Raw genomic sequence first — 25,653 nt, forward strand, 5'->3', positions numbered from 1 at the left:
TTCCATTGATTATATTCTAGTTTCTTTGTATAGTCTGTCAGTCTCCAAACTTAGCCATAGTCTACTCTCTGGATAGTTAGACTTCTATTGATTATATTCTAGTTTCTTTGTATAGTCTGACAGTCTCCAAACTAAACCATAGTCTACTCTCTGGATAGCTAGACTTCTATTGATTATATTCTAGTTTCTTTGTATAGTCTGTCAGTCTCCAAACTTAGCCATAGTCTACTCTCTGGATAGCTAGACTTCTATTGATTATATTCTAGTTTCTTTGTATAGTCTGTCAGTCTCCAAACTTAGCCATAGTGTACTCTCTGGATAGCTAGACTTCTATTGATTATATTCTAGTTTCTTTGTATAGTCTGTCAGTCTCCAAACTAAACCATAGTGTACTCTCTGGATAGCTAGATTTCTATTGATTATATTCTAGTTTCTTTGTATAGTCTGTCAGTCTCCAAACTAAACCATAGTCTACTCTCTGGATAGCTAGATTTCTATTGATTATATTCTAGTTTCTTTGTATAGTCTGTCAGTCTCCAAACTTAGCCATAGTTTACTCTGTGTGGATAGCCTGGCTTCAATCTAACCTGTGCAAATCTCTCTGTCTATTTACCTGGCAGCCTGTATTCAAAACAATTATCTTCTCCCTAGATAACTTCATTCCACTCTAAACTATTTGTTTTTTAGTGTGTAGTCTGATTGCCTCTAATGATAACCCTGGTCTATTCTCTAGCTAGCTAGGTTTAAGCTAAGTCGTACAAGTCTCTTTATCTGTATAGTTTAATGGACTCCAAACTAAAACAAAGTTACTCTCTTTGCATAGCCTGGCTTCAATCTAGACCTGAAACCTCATGGTTAGTTCATTAAGCCTGATGTAGCTTTCAACCTAACTCATGACATACCCTCAAGATAGCTTGTGAACTCTCTGGCCTTGAAAAGCTACATCATATTGTACAAGTTAACTATCTGGCCTTGAAAAGCTACATCATATTGTACAAGTTAAGTATGCATATAAGTTATCTTACTTTCCTAGTATAACTAGATCATAGTGTAAAAGTTACCTGTGTGACCTAATGTCGCTACATCATAGTCTATTAGTTATCTTACTATTGTAGCATATCATCATCTGTACCATGTTTTAAATTGCTGTCCTATTTTATGGGTGTCAGGTTTCATGTAAGTTATAAATATACCCAAAATATTTTGGAACTGATAAAAAATTGTTTTTAAACAAGTTGTACTCATTTTCACAGGAACTGTTGCCATTTGGAATATTTGTAAAACCTCACACCTTTTGAGAGACAACAGTGGCCATTTGTATCCAGTGCAGCTGTTACATGTGGGGCATTCTATACTGTCTTCAGTGTCACTCAATCCATCAGGTAGGAGCTGCTATATAGTTAGCAAATATTTCCAACCTAACAGTTCTTTTCAATCACATTAGCAAGAAAATCAGTTCATAAAAGATAATCCCAGGTTCTAGTACCATTTCTCAACAAATGCTTGTTCTCATAGCATACTACTTGTCACTGTGTGCTAGATGTTGCAGTACTGACAATTGATGTTTGTTTCTTGGCTTTTATTAATCACTGTTGTTTGTTTGTTTCTATTAGAGAATCCTTGTTGGTTGTTTGTTTCTTTGTTACTATTAGAGAATCACTGTTGGTTGTTTGTTTCTTTGTTACTTTTAGAGAATCCTTGTTGGTTGTTTGTTTCTTTGTTTCTGTTAGAGAATCACTGTTGGTTGTTTGTTTCTTTGTTACTATTAGAGAATCCTTGTTGGTTGTTTGTTTCTTTGTTTCTGTTAGAGAATCACTGTTGGTTGTTTGTTTCTTTGTTTCTGTTAGAGAATCACTGTTGGTTGTTTGTTTCTTTGTTTCTATTAGAGAATCACTGTTGGTTGTTTGTTTCTTTGTTACTTTTAGAGAATCCTTGTTGGTTGTTTGTTTCTTTGTTTCTGTTAGAGAATCACTGTTGGTTGTTTGTTTCTTTGTTTCTGTTAGAGAATCACTGTTGGTTGTTTGTTTCTTTGTTACTATTAGGGAATCACTGTTGGTTGTTTGTTTCTTTGTTTCTGTTAGAGAATCCTTGTTGGTTGTTTGTTTCTATTAGAGAATCCTTGTTGGTTGTTTGTTTCTTTGTTTCTGTTAGAGAATCACTGTTGGTTGTTTGTTTCTTTGTTTCTGTTAGAGAATCACTGTTGGTTGTTTGTTTCTTTGTTACTATTAGGGAATCACTGTTGGTTGTTTGTTTCTTTGTTTCTGTTAGAGAATCCTTGTTGGTTGTTTGTTTCTATTAGAGAATCCTTGTTGGTTGTTTGTTTCTTTGTTACTATTAGAGAATCCTTGTTGGTTGTTTGTTTCTATTAGAGAATCCTTGTTGGTTGTTTGTTTCTTTGTTTCTATTAGAGAATCACTGTTGGTTGTTTGTTTCTTTGTTACTATTAGAGAATCCTCGTTGGTTGTTTGTTTCTTTGTTACTATTAGAGAATCCTCGTTGGTTGTTTGTTTCTTTGTTTCTATTAGAGAATCACTGTTGGTTGTTTGTTTCTTTGTTACTTTTAGAGAATCCTTGTTGGTTGTTTGTTTCTTTGTTTCTATTAGAGAATCACTGTTGGTTGTTTGTTTCTTTGTTTCTATTAGAGAATCACTGTTGGTTGTTTGTTTCTTTGTTACTTTTAGAGAATCCTTGTTGGTTGTTTGTTTCTTTGTTTCTGTTAGAGAATCCTTGTTGGTTGTTTGTTTCTTTGTTACTATTAGAGAATCACTGTTGGTTGTTTGTTTCTATTAGAGAATCCTTGTTGGTTGTTTGTTTCTTTGTTACTATTAGAGAATCCTTGTTGGTTGTTTGTTTCTTTGTTTCTGTTAGAGAATCACTGTTGGTTGTTTGTTTCTTTGTTTCTATTAGAGAATCACTGTTGGTTGTTTGTTTCTTTGTTTCTGTTAGAGAATCACTGTTGGTTGTTTGTTTCTTTGTTACTATTAGAGAATCCTTGTTGGTTGTTTGTTTCTTTGTTACTATTAGAGAATCCTTGTTGGTTGTTTGTTTCTTTGTTTCTGTTAGAGAATCACTGTTGGTTGTTTGTTTCTTTGTTTCTATTAGAGAATCACTGTTGGTTGTTTGTTTCTTTGTTTCTATTAGAGAATCACTGTTGGTTGTTTGTTTCTTTGTTACTATTAGAGAATCCTCGTTGGTTGTTTGTTTCTTTGTTACTATTAGAGAATCCTCGTTGGTTGTTTGTTTCTTTGTTTCTATTAGAGAATCACTGTTGGTTGTTTGTTTCTTTGTTACTATTAGAGAATCCTTGTTGGTTGTTTGTTTCTTTGTTTCTATTAGAGAATCACTGTTGGTTGTTTGTTTCTTTGTTTCTATTAGAGAATCACTGTTGGTTGTTTGTTTCTTTGTTTCTATTAGAGAATCACTGTTGGTTGTTTGTTTCTTTGTTACTATTAGAGAATCCTTGTTGGTTGTTTGTTTCTTTGTTTCTATTAGAGAATCACTGTTGGTTGTTTGTTTCTATTAGAGAATCACTGTTGGTTGTTTGTTTCTTTGTTACTATTAGAGAATCCTTGTTGGTTGTTTGTTTCTTTGTTTCTATTAGAGAATCACTGTTGGTTGTTTGTTTCTTTGTTTCTATTAGAGAATCACTGTTGGTTGTTTGTTTCTTTGTTTCTATTAGAGAATCACTGTTGGTTGTTTGTTTCTTTGTTACTATTAGAGAATCCTTGTTGGTTGTTTGTTTCTTTGTTTCTATTTAGAGAATCACTGTTGGTTGTTTGTTTCTTTGTTTCTATTAGAGAATCACTGTTGGTTGTTTGTTTCTTTGTTACTATTAGAGAATCACTGTTGGTTGTTTCTTTCTTTGTTTCTATTAGAGAATCACTGTTGGTTGTTTGTTCTTTGTTACTATTAGAGAATCCTTGTTGGTTGTTTGTTTCTTTGTTTCTATTAGAGAATCACTGTTGGTTGTTTATTCTCTTTGTTTCAAATAGGGATTGATGATTAACTGTTACTTCCCTTTGTTCCTTTAAGAAACTCACTGTTTGTTGTTTCTTTCTTTAACAGTATCATGCACTATTTGTTGCTCCTTTTCTGGCTTTGTTTATACAGTACCTTCAATATTTATGAAATTATTCTTGTTTTGTAATTCAACAAGCTCAATACCAGATTGATACTTTGAATTTTGTTTTAGGTGTTTTTGATTCCTGGCTGTTTTTGATTCCTGGCTGTTATTGATTCCTGGTTGTAATTGATTCCTGGCTGTTATTGAGGCAAAAGGAATCTTTGTTTCTTATAAGATAATAAGATAAGATGTGTATGTGTGTGAAAAAGAAAAGTGTGTCAAGCAAATCCTGATGCCCATTGCCTTCAAACATGGTGGGCATCCATGGGTGTGGGATATAGTGCCTTGGTGACTTATGATGTCATACTGTCACGGTTCACAGGTCAAACAACCATTATGCCCATATGATAGAATAGCCGAAATCCTATAACCAATGTGGTTTATCAGACTGCAAGTCAATGAATATAAAATGCCAAAGTTCACATAATCAAGGCGGTAAAAGGTTAGTTAAAAACATACATTTCTTACACTTTGTGTATGATGCTGTTAAACCTTGTCAGAGGGATCATAAAATCATGGTTTCAGTGATTAAGTAGTTGATCTTTGATCAGTTGGATGCTTTTCCCCAGTCAGCTACAATATCACACCCAAATCAGTGCAAAAATGTCCAATTCTTGTAGATACCACACATGTACAGTATTCTGTTGTTATATCTTTGTTTCCCACATACCCAGTTCATGAAATCATTTTTCCAACTCTAGCCTGGTACCACACATGTACAGTAATCTATAAAAGATTCATGCACTATTTCCGTTTGTCAACTTTTCTGTAGATTGCAGCCACTTAACTGTATCAGTACTATAACTGTCCTCCATTTTAGAGAAGGGTTACACTTTCAGTTCCTTGGTGGTTGCAACACTTGCTATACTACCATATTGTGTAAGAATTAAGTTGGATTACTTAACTGTATTAGTTAACTGGATTACTTAACTGTATCAGTTCTATAACTGTCCTCCATTTTAGAGAAGGGTTACACTTTCAGTTCCTTGATGGTTGCAACACTTGCTATACTACCATATTGTGTAAGAATTAAGTTGGATTACTTAACTGTATTAGTTAACTGGATTACTTAATTGTATCAGTTCTATAACTGTCCTCCATTTAAGAGAAGGGTTACACTTTCAGTTCCTTGATGGTTGCAACACTTGCTATACTACCATATTGTGTAAGAATTAAGTTGGATTACTTAACTGTATTAGTTAACTGGATTACTTAACTGTATCAGTTCTATAACTGTCCTCCATTTAAGAGAAGGGTTACACTTTCAGTTCCTTGATGGTTGCAACACTTGCTATAGTACCATATTGTGTAAGAATTAAGTTGGATTACCTAACTGTATTAGTTAACTGGATTACTTAACTGTATCAGTTCTATAACTGTCCTCCATTTAAGAGAAGGGTTACACTTTCAGTTCCTTGATGGTTGCAACACTTGCTATACTACCATATTGTGTAAGAATTAAGTTGGATTACTCAACTGTATTAGTTAACTGGATTACTTAACTGTATCAGCTCTATAACTGTCCTCCATTTAAGAGAAGGGTTACACTTTCAGTTCCTTGATGGTTGCAACACTTGCTATACTACCATATTGTGTAAGAATTAAGTTGGATTACTCAACTGTATTAGTTAACTGGATTACTTAACTGTATCAGCTCTATAACTGTCCTCCATTTAAGAGAAGGGTTACACTTTCAGTTCCTTGATGGTTGTAACACTTGCTATACTACCATATTGTGTAAGAATTAAGTTGGATTACTTAACTGTATTAGTTAACTGGATTACTTAACTGTATCAGTTCTATAACTGTCCTCCATTTAAGAGAAGGGTTACACTTTCAGTTCCTTGATGGTTGCAACACTTGCAATACTACCATATTGTGTAAGAATTAAGTTGGATTACTTAACTGTATTAGTTAACTGGATTACTTAACTGTATCAGTTCTATAACTGTCCTCCATTTTAGAGAAGGGTTACACTTTCAGTTCCTTGATGGTTGCAACACTTGCTATACTACCATATTGTGTAAGAATTAAGTTGGATTACTTAACTGTATTAGTTAACTGGATTACTTAACTGTATCAGTTCTATAACTGTCCTCCATTTAAGAGAAGGGTTACACTTTCAGTTCCTTGGTGGTTGTAACACTTGCTATACTACCATATTGTGTAAGAATTAAGTTGGATTACTTAACTGTATTAGTTAACTGGATTACTTAACTGTATCAGTTCTATAACTGTCCTCCATTTAAGAGAAGGGTTACACTTTCAGTTCCTTGATGGTTGCAACACTTGCTATACTACCATATTGTGTAAGAATTAAGTTGGATTACTTAACTGTATTAGTTAACTGGATTACTTAACTGTATCAGCTCTATAACTGTCCTCCATTTAAGAGAAGGGTTACACTTTCAGTTCCTTGGTGGTTGTAACACTTGCTATACTACCATATTGTGTAAGAATTAAGTTGGATTACTTAACTGTATTAGTTAACTGGATTACTTAACTGTATCAGTTCTATAACTGTCCTCCATTTTAAAGAAGGGTTACACTTTCAGTTCCTTGATGGTTGCAACACTTGCTATACTACCATATTGTGTAAGAATTAAGTTGGATTACTTAACTGTATTAGTTAACTGGATTACTTAATTGTATCAGTTCTATAACTGTCCTCCATTTAAGAGAAGGGTTACACTTTCAGTTCCTTGATGGTTGCAACACTTGCTATACTACCATATTGTGTAAGAATTAAGTTGGATTACTTAACTGTATTAGTTAACTGGATTACTTAATTGTATCAGTTCTATAACTGTCCTCCATTTAAGAGAAGGGTTACACTTTCAGTTCCTTGATGGTTGCAACACTTGCTATACTACCATATTGTGTAAGAATTAAGTTGGATTACTTAACTGTATTAGTTAACTGGATTACTTAACTGTATCAGTTCTATAACTGTCCTCCATTTAAGAGAAGGGTTACACTTTCAGTTCCTTGATGGTTGCAACACTTGCTATAGTACCATATTGTGTAAGAATTAAGTTGGATTACCTAACTGTATTAGTTAACTGGATTACTTAACTGTATCAGTTCTATAACTGTCCTCCATTTAAGAGAAGGGTTACACTTTCAGTTCCTTGATGGTTGCAACACTTGCTATACTACCATATTGTGTAAGAATTAAGTTGGATTACTTAACTGTATTAGTTAACTGGATTACTTAACTGTATCAGTTTTATAACTGTCCTCCATTTAAGAGAAGGGTTACACTTTCAGTTCCTTGATGGTTGCAACACTTGCTATACTACCATATTGTGTAAGAATTAAGTTGGATTACTTAACTGTATTAGTTAACTGGATTACTTAACTGTATCAGTTCTATAACTGTCCTCCATTTTAGAGAAGGGTTACACTTTCAGTTCCTTGATGGTTGCAACACTTGCTATACTACCATATTGTGTAAGAATTAAGTTGGATTACTTAACTGTATTAGTTAACTGGATTACTTAACTGTATCAGTTCTATAACTGTCCTCCATTTTAGAGAAGGGTTACACTGTCAGTTCCTTGATGGTTGCAACACTTGCTATACTACCATATTGTGTAAGAATTAAGTTGGATTAGATTACTGTATTAGTTAACTGGATTACTTAACTGTATCAGTTCTATAACTGTCCTCCATTTTAAAGAAGGGTTACACTTTCAGTTCCTTGATGGTTGCAACACTTGCTATACTACCATATTGTGTAAGAATTAAGTTGGATTACTTAACTGTATTAGTTAACTGGATTACTTAACTGTATCAGTTCTATAACTGTCCTCCATTTTAGAGAAGGGTTACACTTTCAGTTCCTTGGTGGTTGCAACACTTGCTATACTACCATATTGTGTAAGAATTAAGTTGGATTACCTAACTGTATGAGTTAAGTGGATTACTTAACTGTATCAGTTCTATAACTGTCCTCCATTTTAGAGAAGGTTACACTTTCAGTTCCTTGATGGTTGCAACACTTGCTATACTACCATATTGTGTAAGAATTAAGTTGGATTACTTAACTGTATTAGTTAACTGGATTACTTAACTGTATCAGTTTTATAACTGTCCTCCATTTAAGAGAAGGGTTACACTTTCAGTTCCTTGATGGTTGCAACACTTGCTATACTACCATATTGTGTAAGAATTAAGTTGGATTACTTAACTGTATTAGTTAACTGGATTACTTAACTGTATCAGTTCTATAACTGTCCTCCATTTAAGAGAAGGGTTACACTTTCAGTTCCTTGATGGTTGCAACACTTGCTATACTACCATATTGTGTAAGAATTAAGTTGGATTACTTAACTGTATTAGTTAACTGGATTACTTAACTGTATCAGTTCTATAACTGTCCTCCATTTAAGAGAAGGGTTACACTTTCAGTTCCTTGATGGTTGCAACACTTGCTATACTACCATATTGTGTAAGAATTAAGTTGGATTACTTAACTGTATTAGTTAACTGGATTACTTAACTGTATCAGTTCTATAGTTCTGTCCTCCATTTAAGAGAAGGGTTACACTTTCAGTTCCTTGATGGTTGCAACACTTGCTATACTACCATATTGTGTAAGAATTAAGTTGGATTACCTCACTGTATTAGTTAACTGGATTACTTAACTGTATCAGTTCTATAACTGTCCTCCATTTAAGAGAAGGTTACACTTTCAGTTCCTTGATGGTTGCAACACTTGCTATACTACCATATTGTGTCAGAATTAAGTTGGATTACTTAACTGTATTAGTTAACTGGATTACTTAACTGTATCAGTTCTATAACTGTCCTCCATTTAAGAGAAGGGTTACACTTTCAGTTCCTTGATGGTTGCAACACTTGCTATACTACCATATTGTGTAAGAATTAAGTTGGATTACTTAACTGTATTAGTTAACTGGATAACTTAACTGTATTAGTTCTATAACTGTCCTCCATTTTAGAGTTGGTTACACTTTCAGATCCTTGATGGTGTCTATGCTACCATATTGTGTAAGAATTAAGTTGGATTAGATTACTGTATTAGTTAACTGGATTACTTAACTGTATCAGTTCTATAACTGTCCTCCATTTAAGAGAAGGGTTACACTTTCAGATCCTTGATGGTGTCTATGCTACCATATTGTGTAAGAATTTAGCTGCAATATCATTGATGATCTAATTGTTAGCATAATTGGCACAGCCAGTGGAGCTAATACACAGTGTCTATCTATCTATCTATCTATTGTCTATCTATCTATCTATCTATTTATTGTCTGTCTGTCTGTCAACAGTACCTAAAAGTATGTTGCTTACAGGCCATATGCTCAGTCAAGATCATAGGGGCTTTTGCTTACGTTTACACATAAAGTAGGTCAATGTCATTTGGGGTCAAGGCAGATCCAACTTTAAATCCTTTAAAATGCTTATTTTCCTATGGTGTAATCTGATCTGGATGAAAATTTGTGTCAGTTGGTCAGTTGATGAAGGGGCACAACAGTTGTACAATGGTAACAGGTCCAAGGTCATTTCACAAAGTTATTAAATGAAATAGTGAATTATTTTTCAAACAAATATTCTTTGTTTGGGGTAAATCTAACTTTGACCTAAGTTGGTAACAATAGTCAGCTGATAGTGGGTTAAAAGAAAGTGTGCAGTAATGGAAGTTCAAAGATTATATGATGCTATAAGCTGGCAAACGGAAGGTGGCTTTAACCTGCATTTTTTGTGGAGGCTTGCTCAGACTTTCGCAACCTTGATCTAAACAATTCAGTCTTCAAGTGGAACAATATGAAGAAGAAGATTATTTATTTCTACATTCCATATCAATTCCATATGAATGCTACCATAACAGTGCATAGGAGTAACAATTGAATTCACCACAGTTGAACAGAAAATTGAACAGCAAATAATACAATTGATATAAATGTAAATGGAAGTAGAGGAACCAGAAATAAGTCATGTAAATGGAAGTAGAGGAACCAGAAATAAACCAAGCTCTTTGAGTCTGATCCCTGTCTTAAGCAGTATGCAATATAGTTCAGAGCTCATTTGGAAATGATACAGGCGGACACATGACATTGGTTACAGTACATGGCAAGTTATCTCAGTCGTTGTGCCTCTCTTTGACAGACTCTTCACTTTGTTGAGGTCAACAGGGTCAAAATTTGTCAAGGGAACCAAAGCATTACCCATAGATAAGTTAAATCCAGTGGTCAAACTGCCCAGGTTTGATGTCAATCAAATGAAAATTTATCTTTATGGGTTATTAACTGTCAAACATTTAAGTGAAGAATGGGTTTGAGCCCATCTACTGTATTAGTTAAGTGGTCTACATTAGGAGTTAGTTGCAATGCAGTGGATGGATTCTGTCAATTGCAACAAATGTTTTCCTTGCTGGATATAAGACAATTGTTTCATGTCTGCACAAATTTGGAAATGATAAACTTGGAGAAGGAGGCCAAGCTCATTTCTCTTCAGAATGAAACTAAACTAAATCATTTTCAGATTCCAAAGAGAATATTTATGTTGGAAGTTACTGACAAGATTCCATCACCTGAAAGAGGACACTGTCGTGATAAGCAACAGTATATCAAATTGGTTTATTACCTGTTGCACACAGACAACATGGAATGGCACTGTTGTGATAAGCAACGGTATCTCAAATTGGTTTATTACCTGTTACAGACATACAACATGGAATGGCACTGTCGTGATAAGCAACGGTATCTCCAATTGGTTTATTATCTGTTGCACACAGACAACATGGAATGGCACTGTCGTGATAAGCAACAGTATCTCAAATTGGTTTATTACCTGTTACACACAGACAACATGGAATGGCACTGTCGTGATAAGCAACAGCATATCAAATTGGTTTATTATCTGTTGCACACAGACAACATGGAATGGCAGTGTTGTGACAAGCAACAGTATATCAAATTGGTTTATTACCTGTTGCACACAGACAACATGGAATGGCACTGTTGTGACAAGCAACAGTATATCAAATTGGTTTATTATCTGTTGCACACAGACAACATGGAATGGCAGTGTTGTGACAAGCAACAGTATCTCAAATTGGTTTATCACCTGTTACACACAGACAACATGGAATGGCAGTGTTGTGACAAGCAACAGTATATCAAATTGGTTTATTACCTGTTGCACACAGACAACATGGAATGGCACTGTTGTGACAAGCAGTAGTATCTCAAATTGGTTTATTACCTGTTACACACAGACAACATGGAATGGCAGTGTTGTGACAAGCAACAGGATCTCCAATTGGTTTATTACCTGTTACACACAGACAACATGGAATGGCACTGTTGTGACAAGCAGTAGTATCTCAAATTGGTTTATTACCTGTTGCACACAGACAACATGGAATGGCAGTGTTGTGACAAGCAACAGTATATCAAATTGGTTTATTATCTGTTGCACACGGACAACATGGAATGGCAGTGTTGTGACAAGCAACAGTATCTCAAATTGGTTTATCACCTGTTACACACAGACAACATGGAATGGCAGTGTTGTGACAAGCAACAGTATCTCAAATTGGTTTATTACCTGTTGCACACAGACAACATGGAATGGCACTGTTGTGACAAGCAGTAGTATCTCAAATTGGTTTATTACCTGTTACACACAGACAACATGGAATGGCAGTGTTGTGACAAGCAACAGTATATCAAATTGGTTTATTACCTGTTGCACACAGACAACATGGAATGGCAGTGTTGTGACAAGCAGTAGTATATCAAATTGGTTTATTATCTGTTGCACACAGACAACATGGAATGGCAGTGTTGTGACAAGCAACAGTATATCAAATTGGTTTATTATCTGTTGCACACAGACAACATGGAATGGCACTGTTGTGACAAGCAACAGTATATCAAATTGGTTTATTATCTGTTGCACACAGACAACATGGAATGGCAGTGTTGTGACAAGCAACAGGATCTCAAATTGGTTTATTACCTGTTGCACACAGACAACATGGAATGGCAGTGTTGTGACAAGCAACAGTATATCAAATTGGTTTATTACCTGTTGCACACAGACAACATGGAATGGCACTGTTGTGACAAGCAGTAGTATATCAAATTGGTTTATTACCTGTTGCACACAGACAACATGGAATGGCAGTGTTGTGACAAGCAGTAGTATCTCAAATTGGTTTATTACCTGTTGCACACAGACAACATGGAATGGCACTGTTGTGACAAGCAACAGTATCTCAAATTGGTTTAATATCTGTTGCACACAGACAACATGGAATGGCAGTGTTGTGACAAGCAGTAGTATATCAAATTGGTTTATTACCTGTTGCACACAGACAACATGGAATGGCAGTGTTGTGACAAGCAGTAGTATCTCAAATTGGTTTATTACCTGTTGCACACAGACAACATGGAATGGCACTGTTGTGACAAGCAACAGTATCTCAAATTGGTTTATTATCTGTTGCACACAGACAACATGGAATGGCACTGTTGTGACAAGCAGCAATGGCTCAAATTGGTTTATCATTTTGTTACACACAGACAACATGGTGTTTGAACTATAAAAGTTTGTGAAAGTCACTTTGTAAAAGTCAATTGCGCTACAATATGTTGATGTTCTAATTTTGTCCACAGATGATCACTACCTGTTAGTGGTTGGTTCTGATAGACTCACCTCTATATGGGATACAAGGAACCCTGACTGTGCCCTTAATGATGTTTCATACTGTACTTCTGTGGACTGCCATTGGCCTCTCTATCATAATGTTGGCTTTGTTTCCACAGAGAAGACAAGTGAAAGGTAATACTATGGGAATTATTAAAACATCTGCAGCATCTTCAGAGTGGTGCAGCAGCAATATGACATGACTGTGTTTCTGTAGGAACAAAACTAAGTGGTAATTGGATGTCTATGCATTCACAGAAATAATATTAAAGAAAAAACATTGTATAATGTGACAGATCATGATGATATCAGGACATTGTTGTATGGTGTGACCGAATATAATGTTGATATCAGGACATTGTTGTATGGTGTGACAGATCATATTGATGATATCAGGACATTGTTGGATGATGTGGCAGAACATGTTGATGATATCATGACATTGTTGTATGGTGTGACAGATCATATTGGTGATATCATGGCATTATTGTATGGTGTGACAAAACATGTTTATGATATCAGGACATTGTTGTATGGTGGGACAGATCATATTGATGATATCAGGACATTATTGTATGGTGTGACAGAACATAATGTTGATATCAGGACATTGTTGTATGGTGTGACAGAACATAATGTTGATATCAGGACATTGTTGTATGGTGTGACAGATCATATTGGTGATATCAGGACATTGTTGTTTGGTGTGACAAAACATGTTGATGATATCATGACATTATTGTATGGTGTGACAGATCATATAGTTGATATCAGGACATTGTTGTATGGTGTGACAGAATGCTATGTTGATATCAGGACATTGTTGTATACTGTGCGGGAACATTCTGTTGATATCAGGACATTTTTGCATAATGTGGCAGATCATAATGTTGATATCAGGACATTGCACATATATTGTGCCAGAAAATTATGTTGATATCAGGACATTGTTGTATACTGTGCAGGAACATTATGTTGATATCAGGACATTGTTGTATACTGTGCAGGAACATTATGTTGATATCAGGACATTGTTGTATACTGTGCAGGAACATTATGTTGATATCAGGAGATTGTTGCATACTGTGCGGGAACATTATGTTGATATCAGGAGATTGTTGTATACTGTGTGGGAACATTATGTTGATATCAGGAGATTGTTGTATACTGTGTGGGAACATTATGTTGATATCAGGAGATTGTTGTATACTGTGTGGGAACATTATGTTGATATCAGGAGATTGTTGTATACTGTGCAGGAACATTATGTTGATATCAGGAGATTGTTGCATACTGTGCGGGAACATTATGTTGATATCAGGAGATTGTTGTATACTGTGTGGGAACATTATGTTGATATCAGGAGATTGTTGTATACTGTGTGGGAACATTATGTTGATATCAGGAGATTGTTGCATACTGTGCGGGAACATTATGTTGATATCAGGAGATTGTTGCATACTGTGCGGGAACATTATGTTGATATCAGGACATTGTTGTATACTGTGCAGGAACATTATGTTGATATCAGGAGATTGTTGCATACTGTGCGGGAACATTATGTTGATATCAGGAGATTGTTGCATACTGTGCGGGAACATTATGTTGATATCAGGAGATTGTTGTATACTGTGTGGGAACATTATGTTGATATCAGGACATTGTTGTATACTGTGCGGGAACATGTTGATATCAGGAGATTGTTGTATACTGTGCGGGAACATTATGTTGATATCAGAAGATTGTTGCATGATGTGGCAGATCACAATGGTAACACTATGAACTGAAGTTTATAACACGATATTACTTTCTTTTGTTTCTGATTTTCCAGTTCCAAAGGCTGTAATGTGTACATGCTTGATGCTGGCTTACTGAAATATAGATCTACTATACTTCCCTTGCATGATATCATTTGGGTAAGCAAATTCTTGTTGTTCTCATTGCATGCCCTTGGTAGACTTTGAAGAGACTCAAAGTTCAAACATAAACTTGTATCTCAGTCAAATTGTGTGTGAATAGAACCAATAAGAATATGGTTCAGAGTACAATTACTGCTCTCTTTGTTAACATGGTTGTGAAAGACAGCTAAGTATTATTTTTGCCTGTCCTGCTCACTTCTCCTCTCTTCTCCTTCCCCTCTTCCATCCCCATCCTTTCATGACCCTCATCCCACCTTGATCTCTGCAAGTCTTTCATGCTATTGCTTTCTTTGTCCTTAGTCAATCAGCATATCTGATTGGATTCAATGTGTGGCAGCTGGTGATGAAGATGGTAAACTTGCAATTACATTGAACAATGCAGATACTGGGATGAGGATCTATAAGCCACGTAGTAAGGTTGCGGTAAGTCTGCTGGACTTTTAAGGTTCTTTCCTCACTTTATTGTAATCTCTTCATTGACATGATTTCTATCACTTCCAGCTAAATACTAGCTCCCTATTCTTGTACCTGTTATGCCATAAAAACAATGTAAGTTTCCTTGAATCACATCAAGTTCTATGATCCTCACCCTTATATCCCTACAGGGACTGCTTCCAACTCATGACTGAATAGCTCAGTTGGTATAACACAGGATTTGTTATCTTCAGGTCACTGGTTCCAATTCTATGATCCTCACCCTTATATCCCTACAGGGACTGCTTCCAACTCATGACTGAATAGCTCAGTTGGTATAGTACAGGATTTGTTATCATCAAGTTCTATGATCCTCACCCTTATATCCCTACAGGGACTGCTTCCAACTCATGACTGAATAGTTAAGTTGGTATAGCACAGGATTTGTTATCTTCAGGTCACTGGTTCCAATTCTATGATCCTCACCCATATAACCCTACAGGGACTGCTTCCAACTCATGACTGAATAGCTCAGTTGGTATAGCACAGGATTTGTTATCATCAAGTTCTATGATCCTCACCCTTATATCCCTACAGGGACTGCTTCCAACTCATGACTGAATAGTTAAGTTGGTATAGCACAGGATTTGTTATCATCAAGTTCTATGATCCTCACCCTTATATCCCTACAGGGACTGCTTCCAACTCATGACTGAATAGCTCAGTTGGTATAGCACAGGATTTGTTATCTTCAGGTCACTGGTTCCAATTCTATGATCCTCACCCTTATATCCCTACAGGGACTGCTTCCAACTCATGACTGAATAGCTCAGTTGGTATAGTACAGGATTTGTTATCATCAAGTTCTATGATCCTCACCCTTATATCCCTACAGGGACTGCTTCCAACTCATGACTTAATAGCTCAGTTGGTATAGCACGGGATTTGTTATCTTCAGGTCACTGGTTCCAATTCTATGATCCTCACCCTTATATCCCTACAGGGACTGCTTCCAACTCATGACTGAATAGCTCAGTTGGTATAGCACAGGATTTGTTATCTTCAGGTCACTGGTTCCTATTCTATTATCCTCACCCTTATATCCCTACATGGGCTGCTTCCAACTCATGACTGAATAGCTAAGTTGGTATAGCACAGGATTTGTTATCTTCAGGTCACTGGTTCCAATCCTGTTCTAGCTTAAATTTATTTGCTCTTTTCAACTCTTTTCTTATATAATTTCCCAATGATTTTGTTGTTGTTGGTTTACTCACACAGAATAATAAACTTACCAGTAATAACCACAATTTGTTTTCTGCAGGTTGTAACCCACATACTTATGGAGAATAAATCTGCAATACTGCAGATGAAGCACACATATGAAAGTATGAAAGATGGGGAAGTTAATGAGGAGAATTTGAAGGAGGAGCTGAATCAGGTTATCCTAGAAACCAAAGACAACTGTCTAAAAAGTAATAACAGTGCAATACTACCACCATTGATTGACTTTGAAGAGAGAAATGTGTCAATTGAAAGGTTTCAAAAGGTTGATGGAGACCATACTTACCCTCATAGTAACATACCTCATGATAATGTGGACAGTGCATCCCAAATGGATGTTACAGAAGCCAGGGAGTCTGTGGAGGAGCAAGAGAGGTTGCAGCAGGGTGATGGAGACCCTACTTACCCTCATAGTAACATACCTCATGATAATGTGGACAGTGCATCCCAAAAGGATGTTACAGAAGCCAGGGAGTCTGTGGAGGAGCAAGAGAGGTTGCAGCAGGGTGATGGAGACCCTACTTACCCTCATAGTAACATACCTCATGATAATGTGGACAGTGCAACCCAAATGGATGTTACAGAATCCAGGGAGTCTGTGGTGGAGGAGCAAGAGAGGTTGCAGCAGGGTGATGGAGACCCTACTTACCCTCATAGTAACATACTTCATGATAATGTGGACAGTGCATCCCAAAAAGATGTTACAGAAGCCAGGGAGTCTGTGGAGGAGCAAGAGAGGTTGCAGCAGGGTGATGGAGACCCTACTTACCCTCATAGTAACATACCTCATGATAATGTGGACAGTGTATCCCAAAAGGATGTTACAGAAGCCAGGGAGTCTGTGGAGGAGCAAGAGAGGTTGCAGCAGGGTGATGGAGACCCTACTTACCCTCATAGTAACATACCTCATGATAATGTGGACAGTGCATCCCAAATGGATGTTACAGAATCCAGGGAGTCTGTGGTGGAGGAGCAAGAGAGGTTGCAGCAGGGTGATGGAGACCCTACTTACCCTCATAGTAACATACTTCATGATAATGTGGACAGTGCATCCCAAAAAGATGTTACAGAAGCCAGGGAGTCTGTGGAGAAGCAAGAGAGGTTGCAGCAGGGTGATGGAGACCCTACTTACCCTCATAGTAACATACCTCATGATAATGTGGACAGTGCATCCCAAAAGGATGTTACAGAATCCAGGGAGTCTGTGGTGGAGGAGCAAGAGAGGTTGCAGCAGGGTGATGGAGACCCTACTTACCCTCATAGTAACATACTTCATGATAATGTGGACAGTGCTTCAAAAAAGGATGTTATAGAAGCCAGGGAGTCTGTGGAGGAGCAAGAGAGGTTGCAGCAGGGTGATGGAGACCCTACTTACCCTCATAGTAACATACTTCATGATAATGTGGACAGTGCTTCAAAAAAGGATGTTATAGAAGCCAGGGAGTCTGTGGAGGAGCAAGAGAGGTTGCAGCAGGGTGATGGAGACCCTACTTACCCTCATAGTAACATACCTCATGATAATGTGGACAGTGCATCCCAAAAGGATGTTACAGAAGCCAGGGAGTCTGTGGTGGAGGAGCAAGAGAGGTTGCAGCAGGGTGATGGAGACCCTACTTACCCTCATAGTAACGTACTTCATGATAATGTGGACAGTGCATCCCAAAAGGATGTTACAGAAGCCAGGGAGTCTGTGGAGGAGCAAGATAGGTTGCAGCAGGGTGATGGAGACCTTACTTACCCTCATAGTAACATACCTCATGATAATGTGGACAGTGCATCCCAAAAGGATGTTATAGAAGCCATGGAGTCTATTCATGTTAGTGAACAAATGGAAAATTTAAGTCATATGCATGAAAGTAAGGAAGATCCACTAAGGACTGAGATAGGAAAGAGGTGGAATAAGTTACTATCTGATGAAGATGATGAAATTGTAGAGAATGAACCAGAAGATGAAGAGAGTAATGAAGAGGAATTGACATATCAAGCAGCTGATGCTGTAAACCAACTTCATCCCAACGAAGATGAAGATAATACTAATTCAGTCATTGGCAGGAGGAAATATGAAAAGATGAAAGATGAAAGGATATTGATATCTAACCAGGAAAATGGAACATCACTGAACAACCAAAGCCAGAAACATGAAAAGATAAACACAGAAAACCCTGATGCTGACCCTGGACAACTGCGGCATAAAATTGACAACTTAATGCTCTCTTGCCGTACTATACTGGAAGATTCCTTGGAGAATTTGCAGGGAAAGCAAGCCAAGGATGAGTCCATGACAAAGAAAGGATCAATGACTCCAAAGAGGAAGCAATTAAGTCAAATGCAATATCCACTGGAAAAGAAACTTTGTATTGAAGATAAAGAATTTAACATGAAGGATATTCTGGGTGATTACTCAAAAGACACACAGAGACTAAACTGGAAGATGGGAGAAGATGACAAAGCAGATAATCTGAGATCAAAAATTGAAAGATACAGACAGAAATATGAGAGCGCTGTCGCAGAGAAGTGTGTGATATACAGAGATTACTTTGAGGTAAGTGTGCAGAATCTAATCTACAAGACACTGTCATATAATCACTGAAACAGGTACATTGATAACAAGACACTGTCATATAACCACTGAAACAGGTTCATTGATAACAAGACACTGTCATATAACCACTGAAACAGGTTCATTGATAACAAGACACTGGCATATAGTCAAAGCACCTAAACAGTCACATTGTAACTGTCTAACCACCATAACAGATACATTGATACAAAACACTATCATACAGTCAAACCACCATAACAGGTACATTGATGACAAAACACTGTCATACAGTCAAACCACCGAAACAGGTACATTGATACAAAACACTATCATACAGTCAAACCATCAAAACAGGTACATTGATGACAAAACACTGTCATACAGTCAAACCATCAAAACAGGTACATTGATACAAAACACTGTCATACTGTCTAACCATCATAACAGGTACATTGATGACAAAACACTGTCATACAGTCAAACCATCATAACAGGTACATTAATGACAAAACACTGTCATACAGTCAAACCATCAAAACAGGTACATTGATACAAAACACTATCATACAGTCAAACCATCAAAACAGGTACATTGATGACAAAACACTGTCATACAGTCAAACCATCAAAACAGGTACATTGATACAAAACAATGTCATACAGTCAAACCACCATAACAGGTACATTGAAGACAAAACACTGTCATACAGTCAAACCACCATAACAGGTACATTGATGACAAAACACTATCATACAGTCAAACCACTATAACAGGTACATTGATGACAAAACTGTCATACAGTCAAACCACTATAACAGGTACATTGATGACAAAACACTGTCATACAGTCAAACCACTATAACAGGTACATTGATACAAACACTGTCATACAGTCTAACCATCAAAACAGGTACATTGATGACAAAACACTGTCATACAGTCAAACCACTATAACAGGTACATTGATGACAAAACACTGTCATACAGTCAAACCACTATAACAGGTACATTGATACAAAACACTGTCATACAGTCAAACCACCATAACAGGTACATTGATGACAAAACACTGTCATACAGTCAAACCACCATAACAGGTACATTGATGACAAAACACTGTCATACAGTCTAACCACTATAACAGGTACATTGATGACAAAACACTGTCATACAGTCAAACCTCCATAACAGTAAATTGATACAAAACACTGTCATACAGTCAAACCACCATAACAGGTACAGTGATGACAAAACACTGTCATACAGTCAAACCACTATAACAGGTACATTGATGACAAAACACTGTCATACAGTCAAACCACTAAAACAGGTACATTGATGACAAAACAGTGACATACAGTCAAACCACTATAATAGGTACATTGATGACAAAACACTGTCATACAGTCTAACCATCATAACAGGTACATTGATGACAAAACACTGTCATACAGTCAAACCACCATAACAGGTACATTGATGACAAAACACTGTCATACAGTCTAACCACTATAACAGGTACATTGATGACAAAACACTGTCATACAGTCTAACCATCATAACAGGTACATTGATGACAAAACACTGTCATACAGTCAAACCACCATAACAGGTACATTGATGACAAAACACTGTCATACAGTCAAACCACCATAACAGGTACATTGATGACAAAACACTGTCATACAGTCTAACCATCATAACAGGTACATTGATGACAAAACACTATCATACAGTCAAACCACTATCACAGGTACATTGATACAAAACACTGTCATACAGTCAAGCCACCAAAAACAGGTACATTGATGACAAAACACTATCATACAGTCAAACCACCTAAACAGGTACATTGATACAAAACACTGTCATACAGTCAAACCACCAAAAACAGGTACATTGATGACAAAACACTGTTATACAGTCAAACCACCGAAACAGGTACATTGATACAAAACACTGTCATACAGTCTAACCATCAAAACAGGTACATTGTTGACAAAACACTGTCATACAGTCAAACCACTATAACAGGTACATTGATGACAAAACACTATCATACAGTCAAACCACCAAAACAGTAGCATTGATAACAAAACTCTTTCTTTCAGTCAAACCACCAAACATTACCATTGATTAAATAAATGGAAATTGAGTGATAATTTCCCAACTTGTGTTTCGTTTGCAGAGGTATTTTCTGAGTGAGTCTTGGAAAACTTCGTCTAAGATGGTTCTGACCAAACATCTGGATATTCAAAAGTCCTCAGAGGAATATCCTCTGAATGCTGTCACTAAGGTAAATATATGGGAGAACTCCATATCACTATGGTAACTATAAGTTTGAATTCCTTATTTGAATACTGTAACACGGTAATATATATGTGAATTGCATATTAGAACGCTGTCGCTAAGGTAACTATATGTGTGAACTGAGCGTTATGCTTGTAAACAAGGAGATGTCACCATTTGTCAAGTAAGGAAGCCTGTACACTACCTAACAGAAAAGCTCAGTGGTAGTGACATTCCTTTCAATTTAAATTAATTGTGCAGCTGAGCAGATCCTTTCTATGCAGTAATTATACAGTGGGGGAGGAGGGGCATGGTTAGGCTGTGCTAGCTTACAAGCCTTAAACTTACTAGAAAAAATATAAATTTGAAACTGCACAATATTACAGTAACCAAAAATTTAGGTTGTAATGGTCCTTTTTGAAATATTGATCTGTATCATGTACTAGTGAGCTGAATGATTATGTAATACTGTATCATTGCTATGTATCATATACTAGTGAGCTGACTGATTATGTAATACTGTATCATGTACCAGTGAGCTGAATGATTATGTAATACTGTATCATGTACTAGTGAGCTGACTGATTATGTAATACTGTATCATGTACTAGTGAGCTGACTGATTATGTAATACTGTATCATGTACTAGTGAGCTGACTGATTATGTAATATTGTATCATGTACTAGTGAGCTGATTGATTATGTAATACTGTATCATTGCTATGTATCATGTACTAGTGAGCTGACTGATTATGTAATACTGTATCATTGCTATGTATCATGTACTAGTGAGCTGACTGATTATGTAATACTGTATCATGTACCAGTGAGCTGAATGATTATGTAATACTGTATCATGTACTAGTGAGCTGACTGATTATGTAATACTGTATCATGTACTAGTGAGCTGATTGATTATGTAATACTGTATCATGTACTAGTGAGCTGACTGATTATGTAATACTGTATCATGTACTAGTGAGCTGACTGATTATGTAATACTGTATCATGTACTAGTGAGCTGATTGATTATGTAATACTGTATCATTGCTATGTATCATGTACTAGTGAGCTGACTGATTATGTAATACTGTATCATGTACCAGTGAGCTGAATGATTATGTAATACTGTATCATGTACTAGTGAGCTGACTGATTATGTAATACTGTATCATGTACTAGTGAGCTGATTGATTATGTAATACTGTATCATTGCTATGTATCATGTACCAGTGAGCTGACTGATTATGTAATACTGTATCATGTACTAGTGAGCTGACTGATTATGTAATACTGTATCATGTACTAGTGAGCTGACTGATTATGTAATACTGTATCATGTACTAGTGAGCTGATTGATTATGTAATACTGTATCATTGCTATGTATCATGTACTAGTGAGCTGACTGATTATGTAATACTGTATCATTGCTATGTATCATGTACTAGTGAGCTGACTGATTATGTAATACTGTATCATGTACTAGTGAGCTGATTGATTATGTAATACTGTATCATTGCTATGTATCATGTACTAGTGAGCTGACTGATTATGTAATACTGTATCATTGCTATGTATCATGTACTAGTGAGCTGACTGATTATGTAATACTGTATCATTGCTATGTATCATGTACTAGTGAGCTGACTGATTATGTAATATTGTATCATTGCTATGTATCATGTACTAGTGAGCTGATTGATTATGTAATACTGTATCATTGCTATGTATCATGTACTAGTGAGCTGACTGATTATGTAATACTGTATCATTGCTATGTATCATGTACCAGTGAGCTGAATGATTATGTAATACTGTGTCATGTACCAGTGAGCTGAATGATTATGTAATACTGTATCATGTACCAGTGAGCTGAATGATTATGTAATACTGTATCATGTACTAGTGAGCTGATTGATTATGTAATACTGTATCATTGCTATGTATCATGTACCAGTGAGCTGACTGATTATGTAATACTGTGTCATGTACCAGTGAGCTGAATGATTATGTAATACTGTATCATGTACTAGTGAGCTGACTGATTATGTAATACTGTATCATGTACTAGTGAGCTGATTGATTATGTAATACTGTATCATTGCTATGTATCATGTACTAGTGAGCTGACTGATTATGTAATACTGTATCATTGCTATGTATCATGTACTAGTGAGCTGACTGATTATGTAATACTGTATCATGTACTAGTGAGCTGAATGATTATGTAATACTGTATCATTGCTATGTATCATGTACTAGTGAGCTGATTGATTATGTAATACTGTATCATGTACACGGTGAGCTGACTGATTATGTAATACTGTTTCATGTACCAGTGAGCTGAATGATTATGTAACACTGTTTCATGTACCAGTGAGCTGAATGATTATGTAACACTGTTTCATGTACTAGTGACCTGAATGATTATGTAATACTGTATCATTGCTATGTGTCATGTACTAGTGAGCTGACTGATTATGTAATACTGTATCATTGCTATGTATCATGTACTAGTGAGCTGACTGATTATGTAATACTGTATCATTGCTATGTTTCATGTACTAGTGACCTGAATGATTATGTAATACTTTATGTTATATGTAAAGGTTTCTTCTGTTTCTTCCTGCAGCTTGTATGGAGTCCTAACTACCGTTCCCGTAAATGGCTTCTTGTCGCTGGCAGAAATGGTATCATCAGAGCAATCCAGTTCCATTGCTTTTGAGTCTATTATTTTATCAATTGGTAACTCTGTAGTTAGATTCCTCAGCTGTTTCTACCATCTACACACATGGTAACATGGGCCATGTTCAATACTCTACTGTACAATCCCACAGAAAGGAGCAGACAGTGTGAACATCCGCAGTCAGACTGTACAGTGTTATTTGCTTCATATTAACATTAACCTGAGTTGAAATTCACTACATTGACTAATGCTGTTGCTATGTAGAGCAGTGTCCAATCTAGTGTAGTATCATTGAGTAAGAAGTACTGGCAGTACTCCTGCCTGGTTAGGTGATAGTAGTGTACTCACTCTCAATAATATATTTATATGTTATTAACTACATCTCTACTATTGCTTTAGTTGTGCAAGGCTGTGTCCTTTATAGTATCCTACCAGTTGTACTTGTAGGCCTTTGACATTCCCACTCTGACAGCTCTGACAAACAGCTGTGGCTTGTATATAACTAGCTGAGTATGTGTACAAGAATATGTTAATTGCTAAGCAGCCAAAGGTATTGTCAACTAGTCTATGTAGTATTGACTATATTGAGTAGTATATCACATAATGTGCCTAACCTTGGCATACAGCATTGGTACTAGTAATTTACCTATTGATCTATTAGTGATACCTAGTGATATACTAGAGATACTAGTGATCAATTGCTCATATCAATGATGAGTTTGCCTACCTTGGTGGTGGGACTCTGCGGGTAATATGTTAATTACATGTGGGACTCTGCGGGTAATATTTTAATTACATGTGGGACTCTGCGGGTAATATGTTAATTACATGTGGGACTCTGCGGGTAATATGTTAATTACATGTGGGACTCTGCGGGTAATATGTTAATTACATGTGGGACTCTGCGGGTAATATGTTAATTGCATGTGGGACTCTGCGTGTAATATGTTTACTGCATGTGGGACTCTGCGGTAATATGTTAATTACATGTGGGACTCTGCGGGTAATATGTTAATTACATGTGGGACTCTGCGGGTAATATGTTAATTGCATGTGGGACTCTGCGTGTAATATGTTTACTGCATGTGGGACTCTGCGGTAATATGTTAATTACATGTGGGACTCTGCGGGTAATATTAATTGCATGTGGGACTCTGCGGGTAATATGTTAATTGCATGTGGGACTCTGCGGGTAATATGTTTATTGCATGTGGGTATGTCCTTGTTTGCTTACTGCAGTTTTAAATTTCAAACAAGTCATCAGATGGAATGTATTTGCATTATTTGTATTTTTGTATACAATAGTCATTTCTTTACAAATAATTTATTTCTTCATCAGTTTCTTTGCCAATTCATCAAGTTATAAATATAAACATAACATTTTAGTTCTATTTTGCTTGTAGTTTGAATTAAAGTAAATTGAAGCTGTCATTCACTCTTTCCTTATTTAGAGAACTTTAGGAAGCACCATTAATGTAAGAAGCATTTATTTGACATTGATAGGTCACATCCTTAATGGAGATAAGATTTCTTCTTTAGTCCAATTGACATCTTTTGATGTGAGTATGTCCCTTGGTATGAGTTGTTGACATCTTTTGTTGTGAGTATGTCCCTTGGTATGAGTTGTTGACATCTTTTGTTGTGAGTATGTCCCTTGGTATGAGTTGTTGACATCTTTTGATGTGAGTATGTCCCTTGGTATGAGTTGTTGTGAG

The 25,653-nt window shown here is 36.3% G+C and overlaps 1 protein-coding gene across 4 annotated transcripts in view; it reads left to right on the top strand.

The window, feature by feature from the left end:
• LOC139984291 (uncharacterized) overlaps window positions 1-25,362 on the top strand; it is a 57,729-nt gene extending 32,367 nt beyond the window's left edge. For all 4 annotated transcript variants that reach the window (XM_071998142.1, XM_071998140.1, XM_071998139.1 and 1 more), the window contains 7 exons: window positions 1,254-1,382; window positions 12,775-12,940; window positions 14,637-14,721; window positions 15,025-15,147; window positions 16,460-18,961; window positions 21,151-21,258; window positions 23,885-25,362. In XM_071998142.1, coding sequence (XP_071854243.1) covers window positions 1,254-1,382; window positions 12,775-12,940; window positions 14,637-14,721; window positions 15,025-15,147; window positions 16,460-18,961; window positions 21,151-21,258; window positions 23,885-23,977 — 3,206 coding nt within the window. In that variant the 3' untranslated portion in view covers window positions 23,978-25,362. The remainder of the gene's footprint in view (window positions 1-1,253; window positions 1,383-12,774; window positions 12,941-14,636; window positions 14,722-15,024; window positions 15,148-16,459; window positions 18,962-21,150; window positions 21,259-23,884) is intronic.
• Window positions 25,363-25,653: the final 291 nt, after the last annotated feature.

The sequence above is a fragment of the Apostichopus japonicus genome, chromosome 17 (genome assembly GCF_037975245.1).
Source record: "Apostichopus japonicus isolate 1M-3 chromosome 17, ASM3797524v1, whole genome shotgun sequence".
Classification (NCBI taxonomy): domain Eukaryota; kingdom Metazoa; phylum Echinodermata; class Holothuroidea; order Aspidochirotida; family Stichopodidae; genus Apostichopus; species Apostichopus japonicus.